The 22,353-nt window shown below is 44.3% G+C and overlaps 2 protein-coding genes across 6 annotated transcripts in view; one reads left to right on the forward strand and one right to left on the reverse strand.

Moving 5' to 3' along the window:
• The window catches only part of SENP7 (SUMO specific peptidase 7), a 90,805-nt gene extending 79,227 nt beyond the window's left edge, over window positions 1-11,578 (reverse strand). For both annotated transcript variants that reach the window (XM_068268437.1, XM_068268436.1), the window contains exon 1: window positions 11,405-11,578. The gene's annotated coding sequence lies outside the window, so the exon portion shown is untranslated. The remainder of the gene's footprint in view (window positions 1-11,404) is intronic.
• Window positions 11,579-11,615: 37 nt separating this feature from the next.
• Window positions 11,616-19,979, forward strand: LOC137544261 (putative protein ARB2BP). Of its 4 annotated transcripts, none has more exons than XM_068265312.1 (2): window positions 11,616-11,679; window positions 18,656-19,979. In XM_068265312.1, exons 1-2 carry the CDS (start codon window positions 11,622-11,624, stop codon window positions 19,726-19,728), a joined length of 1,131 nt encoding a protein of 376 aa, XP_068121413.1. In that variant the 5' UTR covers window positions 11,616-11,621; the 3' UTR covers window positions 19,729-19,979. The 4 variants fall into 4 exon arrangements, with proteins under 4 accessions (XP_068121413.1, XP_068121414.1, XP_068121416.1 ...); XM_068265313.1 differs by having other exon boundaries at window positions 11,658-11,724; XM_068265315.1 differs by lacking the exon at window positions 11,616-11,679 and adding an exon at window positions 16,262-16,282.
• Window positions 19,980-22,353: the final 2,374 nt, after the last annotated feature.

Consider the following 22,353-nt stretch of genomic DNA (forward strand, 5'->3'; position numbering starts at 1 on the left):
TGGCAAGAAAAGGTAGCCGGGTGGGACGAGTCAAAAGAATGCAGGGCTGGTGCTTCTCTGCACAACTCTGCTTACAGCAGAGGAGGAGGTGAGCCGATGACAGCCGGGTGCTCACCAAAACTAGCCGGGTGGAGCACCCAGCTAAAAGAGCCTGGGGAGAACACTGGTACTAATTTAACAACTGGCTTTGAACAGCAGATGCTAGGAATCACTGGCTAAACCACTTGCAAAACAATCTGTAAAGGGTCATATTTATACCAGAAACCAAAGGGTGTACTGGACTATGTACTGAGAAAATATAACTTTCACATTGTTTTCATCAGTAATGTTTTCTTTTATCCAGGTGGGGTGAAATCGTAACTGAGTGGTCAAAAAGTGAGTGCGACCAATTGGGGGGGGTCACAACATATTTGGTGTACAAAAGTCCCAGTACTGACATTTAAGGAGTGTGTCCTGTGTGGTTTCGACTATACTGTATCAATAGGTTGAACGAACAAATAGCGTGGTGTGAGCAAACCCACTCAATATTTACCATCATATTTAAATCAATTACTGATCAAAACAATTATTGTTTATCAGTTATTTCCAGTCTGTTGATACAAGAATTCAGCCCTGATCCAAGGCCAATCCAATAATTTTGATTACATTGTTCATTAATCAGGAGTAGATACTGCCTTGTGTGTACCAGCCCAAAGGCCAACATGCAGCAATAGTAATGCTTGACACCCAAAGCACATATGGGTGTACAGTAAGACCCGGTTTACACTTTAGCTTGTTTCATTCTGTATGTTTTGCAAATATGTAGGGTTTTTTTTAGCATGTAGTGCATTGGCCTTCAGCTATGGTTACACTGAGCCGTGTTTTACACACATTTTACACACCCTGTTAGTGACCTTGTGTTGTCTTGTGTGAGGCACTCCAATAAAAGTCTATAGTGCAGTCACTACTTAAAGCAGTATTGTCACCATAAAAATCAAATTTCAACAGCAACTGGTCTGAGTGTATTAAGTGATAAAGATGCTAATCCTGCATTCAAAACTTGTTCTGCTGTTATGGTTTGTAGTAATCACATACTTTAGGAGCACTGGCCCTAGTGCCAAAAAGTTAAATGCTGGGAGTTATTTAATATATTCCTCCTCTTCCATTCATTTCCCTGCCTAGCTGCTTTTCAGACACACCCTCTTCTTCCTTGTGTTTACAAGCAAGGCTGAGGTGACTCAGTGATTGGATGTGTAAATAAAAAAAAAGGCAGGGCAGTTGGTATACACCTCAGTGGGAGTGTCTGAAGACTCTGGGAGGAGGGCAGCTAATGAATACACAATGAGCAAGAGAAGGGAGGGGGGAAAACAAGAGTTAGGCCTAGTGCACACCAAAAACCGCTAGCAGATCCGCAAAATGATAGATTTTGAAACGCTTTTTTTTCTTTCTCTGTAGCGTTTCACCTAGCATTTTGCGGTTTTGTGAAGCGTTTTTGGTGTAGTATATTTCATGTATTGTTACAGTAAAGCTGTTACTGAGCAGCTACTGTAACAAAAAATGCCTGGCAAACCGCTCTCAACTGCCGTTTTTCAAAACGGTTTGCGTTTTTCCTATACTTAACATTGAGGCAGAAACGCATCCGCAATCCAAAATCTGCAGCAGCCCGGGAATATGCGTTTCTGCAAAACGCCTCCCGCTCTGGTGTGCACCAGCCCATTGAAATACATTACCCTAGCGGATCCGCACCAGCAAACGGATCGCAAAACGCAGCAGAACCGCTCTGGTGTGCACTAGGCCTCAGGGAGGCTAGGATGTCAGCATTAGCTTGGCAAGATGACCACTGCCTAGAATAGGATTTTCTGCTTTTCCTTTATAAAATTCACAGGAATCATTACGTGGATAGCACAATACATCTGTTATGTAAGTAGAAGTAGTATTTATCTACTTATACCGTATTTTTCGGACTATAAGACGCACTTTTTCTCCCCCAAAAGTGGGGAGAAAAAGTTACTGCGTCTTATAGTCCGAATGTAACATTCAGGTACTTGTTTCCTTGGTCCGCAGTGGGGTGGCAGCAGCGCAAAACATTCTGAGCTGCATAAGGAAAGCTTCTGTAATCATCCCTAATGCTTTGATCTCTAATCTCACCTAGCAGTGTGATCCCCATTGTTTCTAAGCGGCATTGGAGCAGCCGCTATAATCCTCACAATGCCTGTCCTTTGATCTTCCGTCTGCCTCATTGTTCCCCGCAGCGCGATCCACAATGTCTCTAAATGGATTAAGAAAAGCAGCGGTAATCCTCCACAATGATTACTTTTTGATGTTGCCCAGCAGCCCCGCGATGCAAGCTGACATAGCACATCTTCAGCCGCTATAGCGGCAGAGTCCACAGCGGCTTCCGTACTGTCTTGCATACTTGCATCATCACATGACCCCGGCGCACGTGCGCCGGGGTCATGTGATGATGAAAGTAAACAAACCAGTACGGAAGCCGCTGTGGACTCTGCCGCTATAGCGGCTGAAGATGTGCTATGTCAGCTTGCATCGCGGGGCTGCTGGGCAACATCAAAAAGTAATCATTGTGGAGGATTACCGCTGCTTTTCTTAATCCACTTAGAGACATTGTGGATCGCGCTGCGGAGAACAATGAGGCAGACGGAAGATCAAAGGACAGGCATTGTGAAGACTACAGCGGCTGCTCCAATGCCGCTTAGAAACAAGGGGGATCGCACTGCTAGACACTCTAGGTAAGATTAAAGATCAAAGGCAGCTCCTATGCTGTTTAGGATCGTTGTGAATCACGCTGCTGCTGATACCACCACCTCATTAGGACAGCATGGACACCCAGACCGGACCCAGCAACTGCCACCCAGGCTGGTGAGATCTCATGTAATGCTATTGTATTTGTTGGTTATTGTAGCTGGGGTGGGGGTTGTGTAGTGTGGGGTTGTGTACTGTACTGTACTGTAGTGTAGTGTTGTGTAGTGCAGTGTAGCTGGGGGGGCAGCAAGGGTTAGTGCAGTGCAGTTTAGTATAGTTTGTGGGGGCAGCAGGAGTTGTTAGTGTAGCCTAGCAGTGTAACTTAGACATCTTGGGGGGAGGAAAGGCCCATAAGACACTCCTGGACCATGGATGCACCCAGGTTTAGTATTTTTTTTTCCCCTGGTTTTTGCCCTTTAAACCTAGGTGCGTCTTATAGTCCGGAGCGTCTTATAGTCCGAAAAATACGGTGTATATATATATATATATATATATATATATATATATATATATATATATATATATATATATATATATATATATATATATATATATATATATATATATATATATATATATATATATATATATATATATATATATATATATATGTGTGTGTTTTTATTTCTAGGTTAGCATGGGTGTCGCTTGTTCTTTAAGCTAAATTTCTGCCACTCAAAGAGATCATTCATGATTGTTTTGAGTCACAATGTAGCATTCACACAGGTGCCCCCTGATGGTGGCAATCTGATCTACTGAGTTGGTAAATCCTTGATCAACCCCTAGTATAGTTCCTGATAAAGCAATCACATTTTTTTTTCCTCGGATGACATTTATCCCTTTTGTTTATATAGATTTAGCTGCTGTCAGAATGATTACAGTACATCCAAAAGGAGCTAAGTGCAGTCACGGATTAAAGTGAAAGAAGCGATAACTAGTTTACGTTAAACAGCACTATAAGAAAAAAATGTAACTGAAAATGGATATTAAATTATTAATATAGGTCAATAATGAGCAATATATTAAGATTGGAAGACTGGCATACTCATACTTTATCTGCAGCAACACAGACTTGCTGCCTATACAATCAGCCCCAGGGACTTGGATACACAGGGCCATATGCAATTAAGTTTTTCTCCTGAGTTTTCTCCTAGGTGATATTTTTAAACTTGTGAATAAAATGCCTTTTAAGCTTCCAGAAAGCAAGATAATGCTTAAAATAATTTTGATAGAACATTTTCACCTACTTTTTTAGTTGAAAAGTGCTGCAAAGTTATTTAAAACCAAAGATGAAAATTTCCTAGGAGAAAACGCTGGTGAAAAATAGAATTGCATATGGCCACAGTGTCCTAGCCATACAGAAATGCCATCATGTCATCATTGCAGCAACCAGTCCTGGCACCAAGGTTTGCACTTTGCACTGATGAAGGTAACATTTGTATAAACTTGAAACAATGCTTCTAAATTAAATTTACCCACTGCTCTGTGTTTATTATGCAGCCTAAAGGCATGTACACAAGCCGTATTTTTACAAACAACTGGTCTGTCAGAACCTCCCACAGGGAGGTCGTTCTGCTGACAGTAGCACGCGAGTACAGGCTGTCGGCAGACTGATAAGACTGTTTTTGACGGATCAGCCGCTGTATGCGTTTGTTCTCTGGCAGCCTGCAGGATCAAGCTAGAGCGTGAGGGGCAACAAATACTGTAAAAACGTACGAACCTTAAACTATTTCCAGCTACCCTGACTCAGATTGAAATCCAATACCAAAAGGTATTTGTGTATAATGGAAAAGGAAGACACTTTTCAATTTTAATACTGCATAAAAAGCTATGAAAAACCCTCTACACCAGGCATGGGCAAACTTGGCCCTCCAGCTGTTAAGGAACTACAAATCCCACAATGCATTCACCTTTATGAGTCATGACTGTGGCTGTCAGACTCCTGCAATGCATTGTGGGACTTGTAGTTCCTCAACAGCTGGAGGGCCAAGTTTGCCCATGCCTGCTCTACACCCTAAACAATGCTAAAGTAAAAACTTACCAGTCAAAAATACAGATACTGTAGGTAGAGTAAAACATAAAGGTTAGTATTAAAGTGGATCCGAGATTAACTTTTACGCATGGCATAATTGTGTTCCTTTCCTATTGTTTATAGGACATTCCTCAAGCCAAATACTTTTTTGTTTTTGTTTTAATACACTAATTCCCTATAAACTAAACAAGCCCCACCCAATTTTTCACAGAGCCTTGGCAGTAGGCCTGAACGATAAATCGTTTGGGGATCGAAATCGCGATCACGGAAACGGCGATTCCGTGATCGTCAGAGCGGCGATTTCATCCCCCTCTGCATGCAGTGTAGCAGTCCCCCTAGCGGCGGCTTAGCGGGAGTTAATCGCGATGGCTCACTCTCTCCAGTGTTCTCCCTAGTGATTTAAGTCTGCAGCCCGCCCGGATACGTCAGGAGGTGACCGCCAGGAAGAGAAACTAGGCTGTGCTTGGAGAAGCACGAGTCCATCCGATTTTAAATGCAGCTTCCACAGCATGGTGATTTTTCTCTCTCCTGTCTCCTGCCCACCCTCTCAGCTCGCAGTACAGTAGCCAGTTGGTTAGGAGAGGCTTTGAGGAATGTTGTTATGCAGAGGCCCCGCCCCCGTATCGGGAAGAAGAGCAGCGCATGCTGGAGCTGGCAGTGGATCTGCACGCTGCTTATCATGGTGTTTCCGAGGTATTGCCCTCACCTGCTCCCTCCCTTCCAGACATCAGTAAAATGAGAGCCGTGCAGAGTCTGGAATGTATATACAGTATATCACTTGTGGAGGATTCAGCCGACATTTCCTCCCACTCTGTCACAGCTGCACTGACCATCTCATTCACAATGCCAGCATCGCGCAAGAAAAGATAATTTGGTAGCTGGTCAGTTCATTTTTCTTTTAAAAAGGTAAATTTTACTTATAGGATGTGTTTTCTTACTCTTCAACATGAAGTAGTGGCTCTCCAAGCGTCCCTCTCATCCCCATCTCACACAGCCACAGTGCACATCCTACACTGCTAAAGTAATTACCTGTGCATAACAAATGTTTTATGCATGTTTTGGTACTAAATGGAGGGTATTTATTTGCAGTGCTAGTATGATGTAAAAGATTAGGGCTTATTCACACGATGTGGTATGGTGTTATGACAAACTGCACATATGCAATCCATATGGTAACATGATAGTCCATAGACTTTTATGTTACCATTCACAGTACGGCTTTGGGTTCCAACGTGTTGCGATGTAACGTGTTCGAAAATATTTTATTGCAGGTTCTATTGTGTTGCAGCGGCCCACATCTCTGCTTTAACGCATAGCAACACGTCAAGAACGCATGCACGAAATTGAGTTTGTGCATGCGTTCTGTAGTGTGAATGAGCCCTGTCCGGCTTTAATAACAACATGTACCTGAAACAGAATAAGATTAAAAGAAAAAAAAAAAAAAAAAAACTTTTACAGTGGAAACCACTGCAGCATGAGAATGCCTGGAACATATCCGACGAGCTCTCAGACATGGTATTGCAGTGACATTGGTATTGTTTGTGTTGCCTTCACCTCCTTTGCACAGCGGGTCAGCGTGATAATGTCTGACTGTGCTGTGGTGTTACTGACTGTGGTGACCTATTCTGCAAAGCTGTTGTCTGCTGCAGTGAGGCACTTTGAATTTGTGGCAATCTATTCTGCATGGCTGTTGTCTGATATAGTGGGGAGCTGCCTGTGAATTACAAACATGACATCATACCATTAGTTTGATAGTACGATGTCATTTTCTGTCAGTGTATGCTTGCAAGTGTTATGGTGTACATTGTGAAATTAGCGATAAAGCTTGATTTGAAGAAAATCGTGAATCGAAATCGCAATTTCTGACAGAAATCGTGCAATTCAATCTTTTCCTAAAATCGTTCAGGCCTACTTGGCAGTAGCAAGGGCTCATGGGAGCTCAGTCTGGGCAGGAGGAGGGGGGAGGTATTTCTAGCCAGAGATTTCAGAGGCAGAGGGGAGGAGGGAGGAGGAGGGGGGATTAGGTTTCTTTCACAGGCTGAGTGCTCAAGATGCAGATAAGCCTGCCTCTGTGTAATGTTTACAAACAACATGGCTGCTGTCATAGTATCACAGGAAGAAATAACCATATTCTATTAAAGCTGTTTGCAGCTAGATTTGCTGTTTAAACTTTCTAAACTTTACATAAGATATATAGACAAGTTACTTGTTATAGTTAGTTTCGCATCTCGGATCCGCTTTAAAGAGAACCCGAGGTGGTATTTAATTATGTTAGTGGGGCACAGAGGCTGGTTGTGCACACTAACACCGGCTCTGTTGCCCCATGGTGTGCATCCATGTCCCCCCTGCGCGCCGCTATAGCCCCCGCAGTGCTGGCGACACGCAACGTGTTGCCAGCACAATGTTTACCTAAGCGCTGTCTGTCAGCGCCGCTCCTCCGCATCGGCGCTACCCGCCCGCGTCACTTCCCTCCTATCAGAGGGAGGAAAGGGACACGGGCGGGTAGCGCCGATGCGGAGGAGGCGGGGAAGCGGCGCATACAGACAGCGCTTAGGTAAACATTGTGCTGGCGACACACTGCATGTCGCCAGCACTGCGGGGGTATAGCGGCGCGCAGGGCCGACACGGAGGCACACCATGGGGCAACAGAGCCGGTGTTAGTGTGCACAACCAGCCTCTGTGCCCCACTAACATAATGAAATCCCACCTCAGGTTCTCTTTAAAGCTATAACTAGTAACTTGTCTCGTTGTTCTCCCCAGAAATTTCTTCCAGCCGGGTGGCATGAAAAAAAGTAGCCGGGTGGGGCGAGATGAGAGAATGCAGGGTCTGTGCTTCTCTGCACAACTCTGCTTATAGCAGAAAAGGAGGTGAGACGATGACAGCCGGGTGCTCACCCAAACTAGCCGGGTGGAGCGCCCGGCTAAAAGGGCCTGGGGAGAACACTGTTGTCTATATATCTTATCTAAAGTTTAGATAGTTGGCACAGCAAATCTAGCTGCAAACAGCTTCAACAGTTTATGATTATTTATACAATGTGATACAATGAGAGCGGATATGTTCTGTTCGTCAAATTACACACAGGAAAGCTGATCTGTATCTCCAGCCCTCAGCCTGTGAAAACGTCACTCGCCTCCTCTTCTCCCCTCTGCCTCTGAAATCTCTGACTAGTAACTTCCTCCTCCTGCCCAGACTAAGCTCCCATAAGCCCTTGCTACAAGGGTCTGAGAGTGCCAAGGCACTCTGGAGAAGCTGTGGGCGAGGCTTGTTTAGTTTATAGGAAATTAGAGTATTAAAACAAAAACAAAGAAGTATTTGGCTTGAGGAAACTAAATGAAAGGCCCTATCAACTATATGAAAGGAACACAATTATGCAATGAGTAAAAGTTTCTCGGATCCACTTTAACCACTTGCCGACCGCGCACTCATACCGCGCGTCGGCAAAGTGGCAGCTGCAGGACCAGCGACGCAGTATTGCGTCGCCAGCTGCAGGCTGATTAATCAGGAAGCAGCCGCTCGTGCGAGCGGCTGCTTCCTGTCAATTCACGGCGGGGGGCTCCGTGAATAGCCTGCGGGCCGCCGATGGCGGCTCGCAGGCTAAATGTAAACACAAGCGGAAATAATCCGCTTTGTTTAAATTTGTACGGCGCTGCTGCGCAGCAGCGCCGTAAGGCAGATCGGCGATCCCCGGCCAATCAGCGGCCGGGGATCGCCGCCATGTGACAGGGGACGTCCCGTCACTGGCTGCACAGGACGGATAGCGTCCTGTGCAGCCCGGATCTCCAAGGGGGGGCCAGGTAGGAGAGGGAGGATTTCGCAGCGGAGGGGGGCTTTGAGGTGCCCCCCCCCCCGCAACACCCGGCAGGCAGGAGCGATCAGACCCCCCCCCAGCACATCATCCCCCTAGTGGGGAAAAAAGGGGGGCGATCTGGTCGCTCTGCCTGCACGCTGATCTGTGCTGGGGGCTGCAGAGCCCACCCAGCACAGATCAGCTACAACAGCGCTTGTCCTTAAGGGGGGGTAAAGGGTGGGTCCTCAAGTGGTTAAGCAACTTTCTCTAAAATACTACAGTACTTAAAGAGACACTGCAACTAGAAAAACGGCCCCTGGGGGGTACTCACCTCAGGAGGGGAAAGCCTCCGGATCCTAATGAGGCTTCTCCCATCGTCCACTGTCCCACGGGGTGTCTCGCTGCAGCCCTTCAAAGCTGGCCCGACAAATCCGTCAGCCTGTTCAATATTTAACTTTCCAGGCTCCAGCGGGGGCGCTGTTTCAGCTTTCGGCTCCAAAGTAGACGGAAATACTCGATCTCAGTCGGGTCCGTTCCACTGTGCAGGCGCCGGAGACTTGCGCCAGCGCAGTAGAGCGGACCCGACTGAGATTGGGTATTTCCGCCTACTTTGGAGCGCAGCGCCTCTACTGTGTCTGCACTGGACCCGGGAAGGTAAATATTTACATTGTCGATGTTCAGAGGGGCACAGCAGGACCCCCGTGGGGCGCAGGAGGACATGGGGAAGCCTCAATAGGATCCGGAGGCTTCCCCCTCTCAAGGTGAGTACCCCCAGGGGCCGTTTTTCTCAGTACAGGTTTTTTTTAAAGACCTTATATCATGCAATCAATGAGGTTCTTAGCAAATTGGGTCTGTAACTGTCATACATTAATTGGATGACTGTAACTAATTGGACAACAGAATAGATAAAAACATTGAAAAAAAACCCAAACAAACATGAAAACAATATACAGATGAGGGCATGCCCGGGCCAAAATCTGCTGCATGTATCAATCGGCCATGCTGCAAGATGTCAGGCCGCCGTTAACAATCAGGTGTGCAGCGGTAACGGCGAGCAATATCAGGACGGGCAGCAAACGCCACTGGCATGGAACATGTGATGTCACACAGACGCTGCATGCTATATGCTGGCGGTGTGTATAAAGCTAATGGAAAAGCGGGGAATTACAAATACGAATGGGCACAGCACGGTGAGCAATACAGAACAGGCAGTGTATAGATATATACACGGGGGACACATTTGTACACTAGGGAGGCAGAGGCAAGTTGGCAGACTCCCGAGAGACTTCATGCTGAAATGGATTGGAAATCAGTCTGCAGTGTATGGGCAGCAGAAAAAGCTCTGTCTGATTAGATTCGATCAGGTCAGAGAGAAATTTGTCTCATGGTCAAATCTGAAGAAAAAGAAAGGCAAATGAGGATGCACACCTAAACATCAATCATGTTCAGCATAAGTTCAGTACATTTGACTTGGGTGCTGTGTATAATGAAACATAGACCAATAAAAACAATAGATTACATGCACACCATGTATGTCAATGCAAAAAAGATATGTATTATATATGCTGACAAATCACTCCAGAGAGTGAAGTAAAGAACTATACAAACTATATACAATATACATCAATAGTACAGCACAACATGTGACATAGTAGTATACATCATAACATAAGCATGTATGCAAAATATCAGCTTGAAGCTGTTAGCAGCAAAATGGTAAACGTTTAAAAAAAAGTCACCCAATGTTGGCTGCTAGGGACCTAAGCGAAATGCACAAGTATGAGAAAGTCCATGAAAATCACAGTGACTGAGAGACAGTCACTGCGAAACGCTTTGCCACTTGTCTTAGGAGTATGTGAATACATTATTTACAACTTTAATAGACAGCATTTGTGTCTGTTTTGGGTTGGCTGGTCCACCACCGCCTCCCGAACGTTTTAAACGTTTTTAGTGATTTTTATCCTTCTGGTGCCTCTGTACATCTCCACATAGCAAAACACAGAAGGTCCCCCTTTTTGGAGCGGATCGTAACAAGTGGAAAAGGACCCCCGGGGCCCCGTTCACACCTGAGCATTTTGCCGGCGATTTCGGCATAACGCTTAAGCGCTAGTGCAATAGAAACCTATGGGCCCGTTCTCACTTGGGCGATTTGCGTCAATCACCTGCGATTAACTCAAATCGCTCCCAAAAAATTTGTATCCTGTACCATTCTCAGGCGATTTTCCAGCAATCGAGTTTTGTGCTACAGAAATGCTAATCACGATCACGGAAAATCACCCAAAGTGTGAATGGCAATTTTTGGCATTAATCGCCAAAAGTCACCAGAGCAAAACTCTAGCATAATCGCTAGCGTTTTGCAAGTGTGAATGGGGCCATATAGTATCTTCAAACTAGTAAAGTCAAGATAATAGACAAGAGACGATTTATACGATCTTGTAGACTGCAGGTAAGAAGATGACCACACAACCACTTTTCATGTCTTACTATCAATTGAAATCTAAGGAATATAAGGGCATTATTAAAAAAAAACCCTCTTACGTGTACAATTAAAAAGCCTACACATAGTTAAAAAAACAACAAATATTCAAACTGTATAAAAGCAGTTTAATCATTCAGATTTCTAACCCCTCATCGTTTTATAACTATTTGTCGATGGATTTTTTTTTCTGCAAGTATAGTCACGTACATCAACTGCATAACACATCGTAATCTGAGCAGCATATCCTAGATCGCTTGTCGGCAATACGTGCACCGAGAGCCGATTTATGTTGACTAGCGTCACCTTACATGTTGCACACACTTTAGATCAGCATGCAATACTGGGCAATGATGATCCACAGCATACCTTGCAAATGGCGACTTGCGATGTCATCTACTACTGCAGCGCTATAGCTTTGCTACTTCAGGATTTGCATTCCTGTCAAAGACATGTCACCATCACGACGAGCTGCACTGCAAATATCTCCTTATTACTGCGTGTACCTTCTCCTCTTCCTCTTCCCCCTCCCAGTACTACTACAGCGTTACCGGCGGATGTGACGTCGCTGAGAGGACAAAGTCACATGACAAGAGCTCCATGTCCGCTATTTTCACGTGACCTGGTTTCGAGTCAGCGCGGAAGTGAGTGTGGGTTATGTACACTGTGCAGTAGGAAAGCAGAGCTAGGTAATGGCGCACACAGGGCCCCAGGAGCAGCAACAAGTTGGGAGTCGCTTCACTTTCGGGGTGCATTTATAAAATGAATATAAATTGCAACGTTTCACTATTGTCGGAGAGCAGCATAGGAAATACAGGGAAATGCATTAGCACAGGACTACATATTTTTTCTATTTACATCAACTTTAAAGTGAATACAAGATAAAATGTGGAGTTATAAGGGCCTCCTTGCATATATAGTGCACTCACCCCTACCCCCTTAATAGGTCATGTAGCCTCCCCCCCCCCCCCCCCATTTTTCTTACCACTGTGCCATTCTGGATTCCATGTTTCATGATTGCAAGTATTCCTGGCAGTGAACTGGGTAATTTGGGCGCCCGAAGTTGGGTTAAAGCTAGGCATCATGGGGGTAAGATTGTAAGATTAGGCACCACTAGGGGTTTTTAGGGTTAGGCATCGGTAGAGGGAGGGTTCTGTGCGAGAGTAGGGTTAGGTCACAGTAAAGTATTCATAAAGATTACTGTTACTTTACTGTCATAATTAAACAGTAGAATATGTGGAATTTTACTGGTATCATAAAAGTGGCTATCTCTAGCACCCCTTTTTACATGTATGCCCAGGCAGTATCTGCCCCAGAATCACAAACAAAAATTGTGTGCGTTTTTGCTACTGTGTTTTAATGATGTGGTAGCCTGAATTTGATTTAGCAACCCACTTATCAGACATTTTCAAGATTGGGTCAAGTTTAAAAGACAACTGTAATGAGCAGTATATGGAGGCTGCCATATTTATTTCCCTTTAAGCAATACCAGTTGCCTGGCAGCCCTGCTGATCTATTTGGCTGCAGCAGTGTCTGAATCACACCTGAAGCAGCGAATCTTGCCAGATCTGACAAATATGTCAAATGCTTGATCTGCTGCATGCTTGTTCAGGGTCTATGGGTAAAAGTATTAGATGAAGAGGATCAGCAGAATAGCCCGGTAACTGGTATTTTAAAGGAAATACATATGGCAGCCTCCATATACCTCTCACTACAGCTATCCTTTAACTAGGTAATGTTGTTGTACTTTCTATTTAAAATGCTGTGGGTGCAATATATATTATAAATACATCTATTTAGAATACCCATAAACCTGAGTTTACATGATTAAAGCAAACCTGTGAGTTTGCTGGGGAGAGAATCAGATACTTACCTTGGTAAGCAGAGCAGTGCTTTTCAGCGCTGCTAGATTTGGGCGCAGCCGGCGCCTCCATAGACTTCAATAGGAATCATTCCTATTGCAGCGCTCAGTGAGTAACGTCGGCTCCGTCAGAAGACGGAGCCGAGGTTGCTTAAAAAACGCAATAATTCGGCCTCCAGCAATCGCTGGAAGCCAAATTAATTCATTCCCCCACTATCCATGGCGGCCTGGAGGGGGAATAGTAATTAAAACGGCCCGGACTTGTGCAGAAACAGGATCAGCCATATACTGGCTGTATCCTGCGCCCAAGTCTACTGACGCCGATTTCAAATGTACTCCTTGGTAAGTACTATTTCAGGAACGGTTATTTTTAGGGATGAATTGAGAAAAATATAAGGATTATAGTATAAGGATGAGTCAGGACAGTTTTGTGAGAACCAAAACTGTAGCCTCTTGTGTCCGAGATGGGGAGTGCAGCAGGGAGGGTTAATTTAACCGTATCTCATCTGACCCACTGTTATCCCACGTCTTTCTAGCCTCGGTCATTGCTGTCTCTGAGTTATTGGTCTGCTATCATTCCTCTTGAAAATGACTTGTTGTGGCAATGTTCCTAAGTGATATCTCACACTTGCTGCAGACAAAAACTTGGATTCCAAAAAGTTTGATTTAAAAAATGTCTCCCAGCAACACACAAGTCACAACAACGGTACCTTATTGCATTGATTTCCAATATGGGAGTAACATATACGTTTTCCAGTTCTGCACATCTTGGCTCACTTTTATTACAGTGTAATCCAACACACCATGTAGGCAATGCACAGATGTCAATGTGCCCTTGTGGGACTAGTAAACCGCCTTGTTGTGCCGTTATAATGCACCGCAATGCGCATAATGTAAACACACCCTAAATTAAGGAATTGCATTTGGGCTCCCTGAACAGAGATTGTTTACATTTGAGAAACAGTTAAGGATCAGTTTGGTAGTGCTGTACACTCTTCACAGATACAGAGAAACTTGAAGTGAAAAAGATGGCTTTAAAGTAGTTTCAGCTGTACAAACAAAAGATGTTTGTGAAACTTTCTTTGGGAAGGTATCTTTTATAACTTTTGTTTCCAAAAGAGTCAACCTGCACTTTCAGAAAAAGTTATTTTTAGCTCAACACTGGTTGGTGATCAAAAAGGTATAATGTAAAGTGAGAAAAATATAAGGCTTATAGTATATGGATAAGGAGCAGTTTAGTGAGCAGCAAAACTGTACGGGCTTGTTCACACCTAGAGTGTTTTGGGGATTTTTTAAGTGCCGGCGAAGCGCTTGTGCAATGAATCCCTATGAGAGTGTTCACATCTGATGTCAGGAAGTAAAAGAAAAAATCCCTCTGCAAAAGTGCTTAAAGGGAACCAGAGATGAACGTTTCACACAAAATAAACATATCAGTCAATAGCTTGTAAAGAATAAATGCTCTACCTGATAATTTCGCTGCTCTGGTGTGCCTTTTTTAGTGTTTTTTTATCCAATATTGCTCCAGGAAAAATCAAATATGGCCGCCAGCTCAAATCCCTTCTGCTTCCGGGTTATGAGTTGTTCTGGATGTGCTGTCTAGGCTATATGAGACTAGGCTGCTATCTAGACTATATGAGAAAGGCTGCAGCCTTTCATCTGTGTGCTTTCATTTTGGTATGATGTGCAGCTCCCTGTAGGAAGTCTCTCTCATAGGAATGAAACTGCAGTCATCATCAGTATCTATGCTGAGAGCACACAGATCATATTGCAGGCTTGCAGCCACACGTGTCTGTTTCAGAGATTCTCTCTCAGCAGCAGCACCCCCTCCCATGTCATCACAGCTCTCAGTATGCAAAGCAGGAAATTTGAGCCAGGAGATGGCAGGCTTGGGCTTGAAAAGACTCCACAGAAGAGTGACTCAGCTATAATGATTCCAGGTCAAACCTAGACTGAGCCAGTCGAGGATTCTTATCACAACTGATAATAGACTAATTAGGCAGATAAGAATGAAACTAAAAGCAGGGTAGGTGTTTACTGTCACATTCCCACTGATAAATGTAATAAAATACATGAGGGTGCTTTGTCTCTGGTTCTCTTTAAAGTGCTTTATGCAGTACAGGAAAAGGCAATTTTAAAAATTGCTCAGCGCTTAGAAAAGCGCTGGCGATTTACAGTGTGTATGTAGCCTAACTGCTTGTGTCCAAGATGGGGGCTGCAGCAGAGAGGGTTAATTTACCTGTGTGACATCTGCTCCACGCTGTGCTTCATCCTCGTGATACATCCTCCTTCACATCAGGAGCAGTGAGGCTATATTCCCACTTGAGCTGAGAACAGAATTTTTTGTCGTTCTTTGCTCGATGCAAAACTGATGGTGAACGGGTTTTATTTTATATAAGAAAAAGACACCGAGAGCCCAATATGGTGTAGTATGCTCGGAACAATAGTGACTAATGTAATGTGAGAAGGTTATACTCACAAACAAGGGTTACCGCTGAGGCAACCACTGTGAATGCAGGTGAGGAGATTAGACCTGTCCTCGCTCAGGGTTAAGAAGTCGCTCTCTGTAGATAGAAGAAAAGGTAGGGGTGGGTCCCCCTTCCACCAAGTGTGGACACTATAATGACTTTGATGAACAGAGACGCCAGCAGAATAAAAACAATTAAAAGTTTTAAAATATGCTGGGGAGGCAGTGGTGGAAAGCAGACTAGACTACTTGTCTGACATAAACACTTTATTAGTACCCCAATAGATGCAACGCGTTTCGCAGGACCAAGCCCGCTTCATCAGGCAATAAAACAGGGGACAAACAGTAGCTCTCAGGTAGCACGTATAGCGCCTCTGTCTTCTGGGTTCTATTTTATAAATAGGAGACATTCACACTTGTCAGTTTGCAACGGATTCATTGGATCTTTTATGGTAAGTAGGCCGCACTTCTGTGCAGTCTGCGATAATCTCAGAAGAGCAGATGCGCTCCCCATGTAGCCTGTGGTGGTAATGCATTTGCCCCGGGCTACAGCAGACCATTGGAGCGGTCTCCTCCCACTGGCCAAACGTGATCCAGCGCAAGTGAAAACCAAACCTGAAACAGGTATTGTTTGGGGTGGGGGCGCATCTTGGAGCAGATGTCGTACAGCCCCCAACTCGGATGCGAGCGGGTACAGCTTTGCTTCTTGCAAAACTATGCTCGCTCATACCTACTATGGTACATACATTTTTCCCAATGTGTTATCTCAAATTTCTGTGCCTTTTTGTCAGATTTTTAGCATCTAGCAAGTAAAAAGGTTCAGATAATTATTTTGAGTCTGATTTTGCTTGCTAGGTGCAAAAAAAAAAAAAAAAAAGTCACAGAACTGAAGAAATCAAGAGGAGGGGCCTGATTCAACTATGTAAGTAAAAGAAACTTACTATGGGCAGTGCTTTGTAAACACTTTACTGGCCGATTCAATGACAAAGGTACTACTTGTGATGCCAGTACGATCAGTCTCTGAGTGTTAGTAAGCTGCTTTTAGAAGATGTATTATTCTATTGCTTTTGTTAAGGTCTATGTCTACTTCCATGAAAGCAGGAAGTAGACAAACTTCTGATTTATTGCAGGATTTGTATCAGCTGTAACAGAGAGGTTTTTCTTTAAAGGTTATTATACTGTTGCTTATCTTTTAGAGCAGAGAGGAAGTTCTAAATTCAGGTCCACTTTAATCATGTTTAAAACTAATGCCAGCTACACACAATGAGATTTACTGTCAGATTGATTATTTCCGACAGGTCCGATCCGGTCCGTTTTCCGATTGATTTTCCATAGAGGTGATCGGAAAATCCATCGGAAATCAGATTGGACCTGACGGAAATAATCGATCTGACAGTAAATCTGACAGAAAATCTCATTGTGTGTACCTAGCATTAGGACCAACACCCATTGCGCACCAAGCTAATTGGTTTCTGTCTGTGATCAACTGTAATCAAACCACAATCCTTTTGCCAGACTTATTGTACTATAGAAAAAACCCACCACTAGACAAGACTAAAGAGATGCTAATTTGATTGCCATTTGTATGCAGATTGAGATCCAAGCCATCAACTGTAAAGCTGGCCATACACTAGGCCGATTCCCGCCAGATCGACAGCAGATTCGATCACGGATCGAATCTGGTGTCACATCGTTCCCGCTACACGCCGAATTTCGATCTATCCCGCCGATCGCCCGCGGGTAGGGAGCGCGTCGCTAGCGGCGTTCGAGTGACCGACGCAATAGAGCCCGCATACATTACCTGCTCCGCCGGCGTGACTACCCCCGGTCACCGCTGCTCCGTCTCCGCGCTGGTCTCCGGGTCTTCACTTCTTTCTGCCCGGAAGGAAGTTTAAACAGTAGAGGGCGCTCTACTGTTTAAACTTCTTGCCGGGCAGGAAGAAGTGAAGCATGCTGGACTCGGAGACCAGCGCGGAGACGGAGCAGCGGTGACCGGGGGCAGTGGCGCCGGCGGAGCAGGTAATGTATGCGGGGGGGGGGGGGAGCGGCAGCAGCAGCACCACCACCACCACCACCACCACAGATTGTGAACGGTTTCAGGCTGAAATCGGTTCACAATCTATTGGCAGTAAAGGCAGCCATACGATCCCTCTCTGATCAGATTCGATCAGAGAGGGTTCTATCTGTTGGTCGAATCTGATGGCAAATCGACCAGTGTATGGGTACCTTAAGTGCATGTGATTAACTAATTGTATCCTGCTTACTGACTCTGCATCAATTTGGAAACAATACAATAACCTTTTTCCCCTATAGGACTCATAGGGGGATAGATATGTCTCAGATCAATCTCAGAAACATCTGCAATTCTCTGATCATCTCTGCTTCCTACTTGAGACATAAGCAATACATTACCATGCATAACTACACAATGACAAGTTTTATGAGGGAATTTTATATTTTCTATCAATTCGTATACTTTAAAGCCTTGTACACACAAATGAAGCATGCTGCCAGATTGGGATTGGGACCTAATATAATAACATACTCTCTTGACATGCATATTTAAAAAGTTCACACCCTTGGGTAACTATTTATGTTTGTTTGTTTGTTTTTTTTTTTTACTGCATTTTTTTTAATAAACAATGTATTTGGGTAATTTTTGGTGTGGGAGGGAAACAGCTTATTTTACTTGTAAAATAACATAATTGTTTAATAAAAAATGTATGTGGGTGCAGTTTACAGTCAAAAAAGTCCTGGATGCCAACGATCTCGCATCCAGGAACTAAAAAGAAGAAGGTGATGTTTCCTGGGGGCAGAAATACCGCGCTCTCTGAATAGAAAGCGTCGGTATTTCTCCAGGGGACTTAGATCGATGAATGAGAATTCCCATTCACTGATCCTGGGGCTAGCGGCGGGAGTGCGCCCGATCGCGCGCACCACGCGGCGGGAGCAGCAGAGCCTATCTGGACGAGTACATTTGTCCAGATAGGCCGAACTGGTTTCCTTGCTATGATTTACATTGTTACATTTATCAGATATACTGACATAACTTCTTTACTGCTGTCAAGGTGAATCACTGTGGACTGCTACAATTCTCCGGGAGGACAAGATCACATACCAATATACATATATATGGTAGATATAGAAAGTGTTTGATGCCAAAACCAAGATAATTAAGGTAGAAGTGGGTATACTTAATAATTTACTGTTCTTCTTTAATCACAGTGAACAGGGTATGTAGTGAAAATAAAAGGATTTTTGCATGACAATACTTAATTATTGTCCTTTCTTTTAGCGACCATGGAAGGTTTGATGAAGTTCAAACAAAGCGTTGAAATCACACAGCAATTTGAGGACCTGCAGTATTACTTCAATGAGCGAGGGGAATTGAGACATGTAGTTACCAATAAACCTTTCATTTATAATTATTACAAAAATGAGCATGAGAGGAACCACAGACGTTACAAAGTCATTGGTGATATGATCACTCTGTACGTTAACGAGCTCCTGGAGAAAAACTGCAACCTTCAAAGAATTTACCTTCCACTTGATGCAACAGATGATGAGCCGAAGTCTTTCTTCTTCATGAGTAAAGAATTGCTGAGTATGCAGACAAACTTATTTGTCTTGCTTCAAGACAGTGGGGTGGTCAGAGCTGGCCAATGGGAACAAAAAGCAATATTTCATCACTCGCTAGACAAAGGGACACAGATACCATATATTAAGGCTGCCTTACGAGACAATGGATCTGTAATTGTGTTAAATCCTAATGACAATTTTGTGGAAATGAAGGAAGAACCACAAAGCGTGGTGAAAACAGAAGAGCAGTCGTGTCCTATAGACTCCATGGACGAGGATGGATTTATTGTACGGCAACAGAAATGTATCCTTCCCAAAAGATGTTGCAGTTCTCCTGAAGAGCACACCAGTTATGTCTGGGACCACTTTATATCTAAAAGTGCTGCAGGAAATGTCTCTTTTATTGCACATGGGTATGGCGGGTTAGTGTTTATGGATCTGCTCTGTAAGAAAAGCAAGGAAGTAATGAGCAAAGTGACTGCAGTGGCATTCATAGATTCCAGACACCATGCTCAGCATCAGGCAAGAACTGAGCCAGAAATACAGGACTGGATACGTTCACATTGTAGGAGCTGGGTACTAAGCATGAAGCCTTTAGACAGACCTACTGGCTCCTTGAGAAAACTAGATTGTCCAAAGGTGTCTGCTGGCACAGAGGACCATGAGCTTGCGCCATCTGTTGCACTGCCTTCTGTTTTTCGGTTTCTTAACAGATCTTTGAAGATTCGCAGGGGTCCAGTTCCGTGTTCTCGAACAATGATAACGAGAAGTTCTTCCAGGAATAAATAACACACCAGATAGCAGTAGAAGAAATAATTGCCAGCATATTGGTGGAATGTTTACTAGTAGTAGGAGTCACAAGAAAGAGAATATAACTGTTTAATTCATATGGTGGGGCATTGTGTGCCCACTACATAGTTGTTGTGTAATGTAAACACATGGGAGCAACAACCCAGTGCACTTATATTTTTCGATTGTGAAGAGAAAAAGCATGAGCCAAAATATGCCTTCGTAATAAAATATTTCATTTGTTGGGCGTCCTTCTGTATGAAGCTTATTATTTTTCTTTTCACCTTCCCTTAGCATAGGAGTGCAAATTACTCGTGTTTTAAAAAAAACCTGTAACATCAAAAAGTTCCCCTGGGGGTACTCTCCTTGGGAGGGGGAAGCCTCAGGGTTCCAATGAGGCTTCCCACGCTGTCCTCCGTCCCTCGGCGGTCTCGCTGCAGCCCTCTGAACAGCGGCGATGTAAATATTTACTTTCCCGGCTCCTGCGCAGGTGCTGTGGCGGCTCTCGGCTCCAAAATATGTGGAAATACCCGATCGCGTGGGGTCTGCTCTACTGTGCAGGCATAAGTCTCCGGCGCCTGCGCAGTAGAGCAGACCCAACTGAGATTGTGTATTTCCGTCTACATCGGAGCCAAAAGCCGCAACAGTGCTCCCGCTGGAGCCTGGAAAGGTAAATATTGAACAAGCTGATGGATTTGTCGGGCTGTTTAAAGGGCTGCAGCGAGACCCCCGTGGGACAAAGGACGGCGTGAGAAGCCTCATTGGGACCCTGAGAAAACATGGATTTTTGTATGAACTACAGTACATGGAAACCAATGGCCTATAACAGAATGCAATACTATGTACATCATTCTGCAGTTTACGTATCTCTTAAACTCTTATGCCTTGTTCACATCTAAAAATTGAAATCCCAAACGCAAGCATTTTGCGATTTTTGTGCACTTTTTTTAGCGGCTCCCGGCGCTTGCCTGTGCTGCAGTTTTTTTTAAAGCTCTTTTGCAGAGCAATCTTTTTTTTTTTTTTTTTCACTCTCTGACGCAAGCCAGGAAGTGGACTCTGACCCGGAAAATAATAAATACAATGTATTTATTTTTAAAATTGGGAACGCAATCACTGCACAAAGCGATTATGTGAGCGTTTTAGCGCTCTTACTATACCTTCTATCATACCAAAGTCGCCCCCAAAATGGTACAGGCACCGCTTTGCGGAGCGCAAAGTGGATGAAATCTGCTGATATGAACCTTCTCATAGAGATTAATTGCACAAGTGTTTTGTGGGCGTTTTTGAAAATCGCCTGCGCTTGAAAAGTCCGAAAACGCACGGGAGCCCTTAGGCCTCTTGCACACTGCATGCATTTCCGATTCCACTTTTTAATCGGTTTTTAATTCCGATTCAGATTTTTAATCTTTACTGCATGCTGCGTTTTTTGATCCGTTTTTTTCTGTTGAATGTATTTAGGGAAAATTGTCATCAGAAAACGGATTTGCAGTGTGCAGGGAGCCTTAGACTTCACATCAGAGCGCAAAATGGACATGATTGTAAAAACTGACAGTCGATGGATCCTATTTCATTAATGGGTCCCGTTCACACTTGTCAGTATGCAAGTGTTACAGGGACACTTAGGCTAGGTTCACAGTGCTCAGTTGTATTTCAGAAAAAAATTGCATGTCAACTCACTGCCCATACATTTCTATGGGCCTGTTCACAGTAACAGATTGCATTTTTCTAACTCGCTGCATGCAGGCTTTGTATTAAAGACTATGGCAGGTCTCCATAGCAGTCCACAGTCATTATATCACATGCATTATGCAACTGATCACTGTGAATCCAGCCTAAAGCCAGGAATAAAAAAATCAGTTTTACTTTCCTGGGGCTTCTACCAGCCCCCTCCAGCTATCTCGTGCCATCGCAGTCACTCACAGAGCCTCCGATCCCCTGCCGCCAGCTAGTTTATTTTTCGCTGACAAGCCTGGCCGCCCGTATTTTTCTTTGGGTTCCTGTCCGCAATAGCGTCCTGCGCCCTAGCAGGACACTATTGATGACGGGAACATAAAGAAGTATATGCGTGGCCACGCCTGCGCAGAAAGCCCTTAGAATCCCTGTCAAGGTCTGTCAGCGAAAACGAAACTAACGGTGGGGGACCGGAGGCTCCGTAAGTGACTACGAGGGCAGGGGGCTGGTGGAAGACCCAGGCAAGTAAAACTGATTTTTATTCATGGCTTAAGGGCTCTTTCACACTAAGACGTTGCGTTTGATGCGACGTTAAGGTCACACAACGTGCCCCTAACGCAGCGCATGTAGGTTATGAAATTGGACGTTATTTTGCACTGCGTTGTGTCTGATGGACCAAAAACAGCGCATGCGTTACTTTTTAAAAAACAACAACACCTTACTGAGCATGTGCAACACACATAATGCAGCAAATGTATTTGCTAAACGCACAGCATGCAGCACTTTCTAAATATTGCTGCACGTTACACACAACGCAACATGTGCACTGTGAATGTCGCACAGACTTTGCATTGCTGTGCGTTAGTCTGCGTTGGAACATTTTCTAATGTGCGACTTTAACGTCCCACTGTGAAAGAGGCCTAAGTGTCCCTGTATGCAAACTCTTGACCTGCA

Source organism: Hyperolius riggenbachi, chromosome 2 (genome assembly GCF_040937935.1).
Source record: "Hyperolius riggenbachi isolate aHypRig1 chromosome 2, aHypRig1.pri, whole genome shotgun sequence".
Taxonomy (NCBI): Eukaryota; Metazoa; Chordata; class Amphibia; order Anura; family Hyperoliidae; genus Hyperolius; species Hyperolius riggenbachi.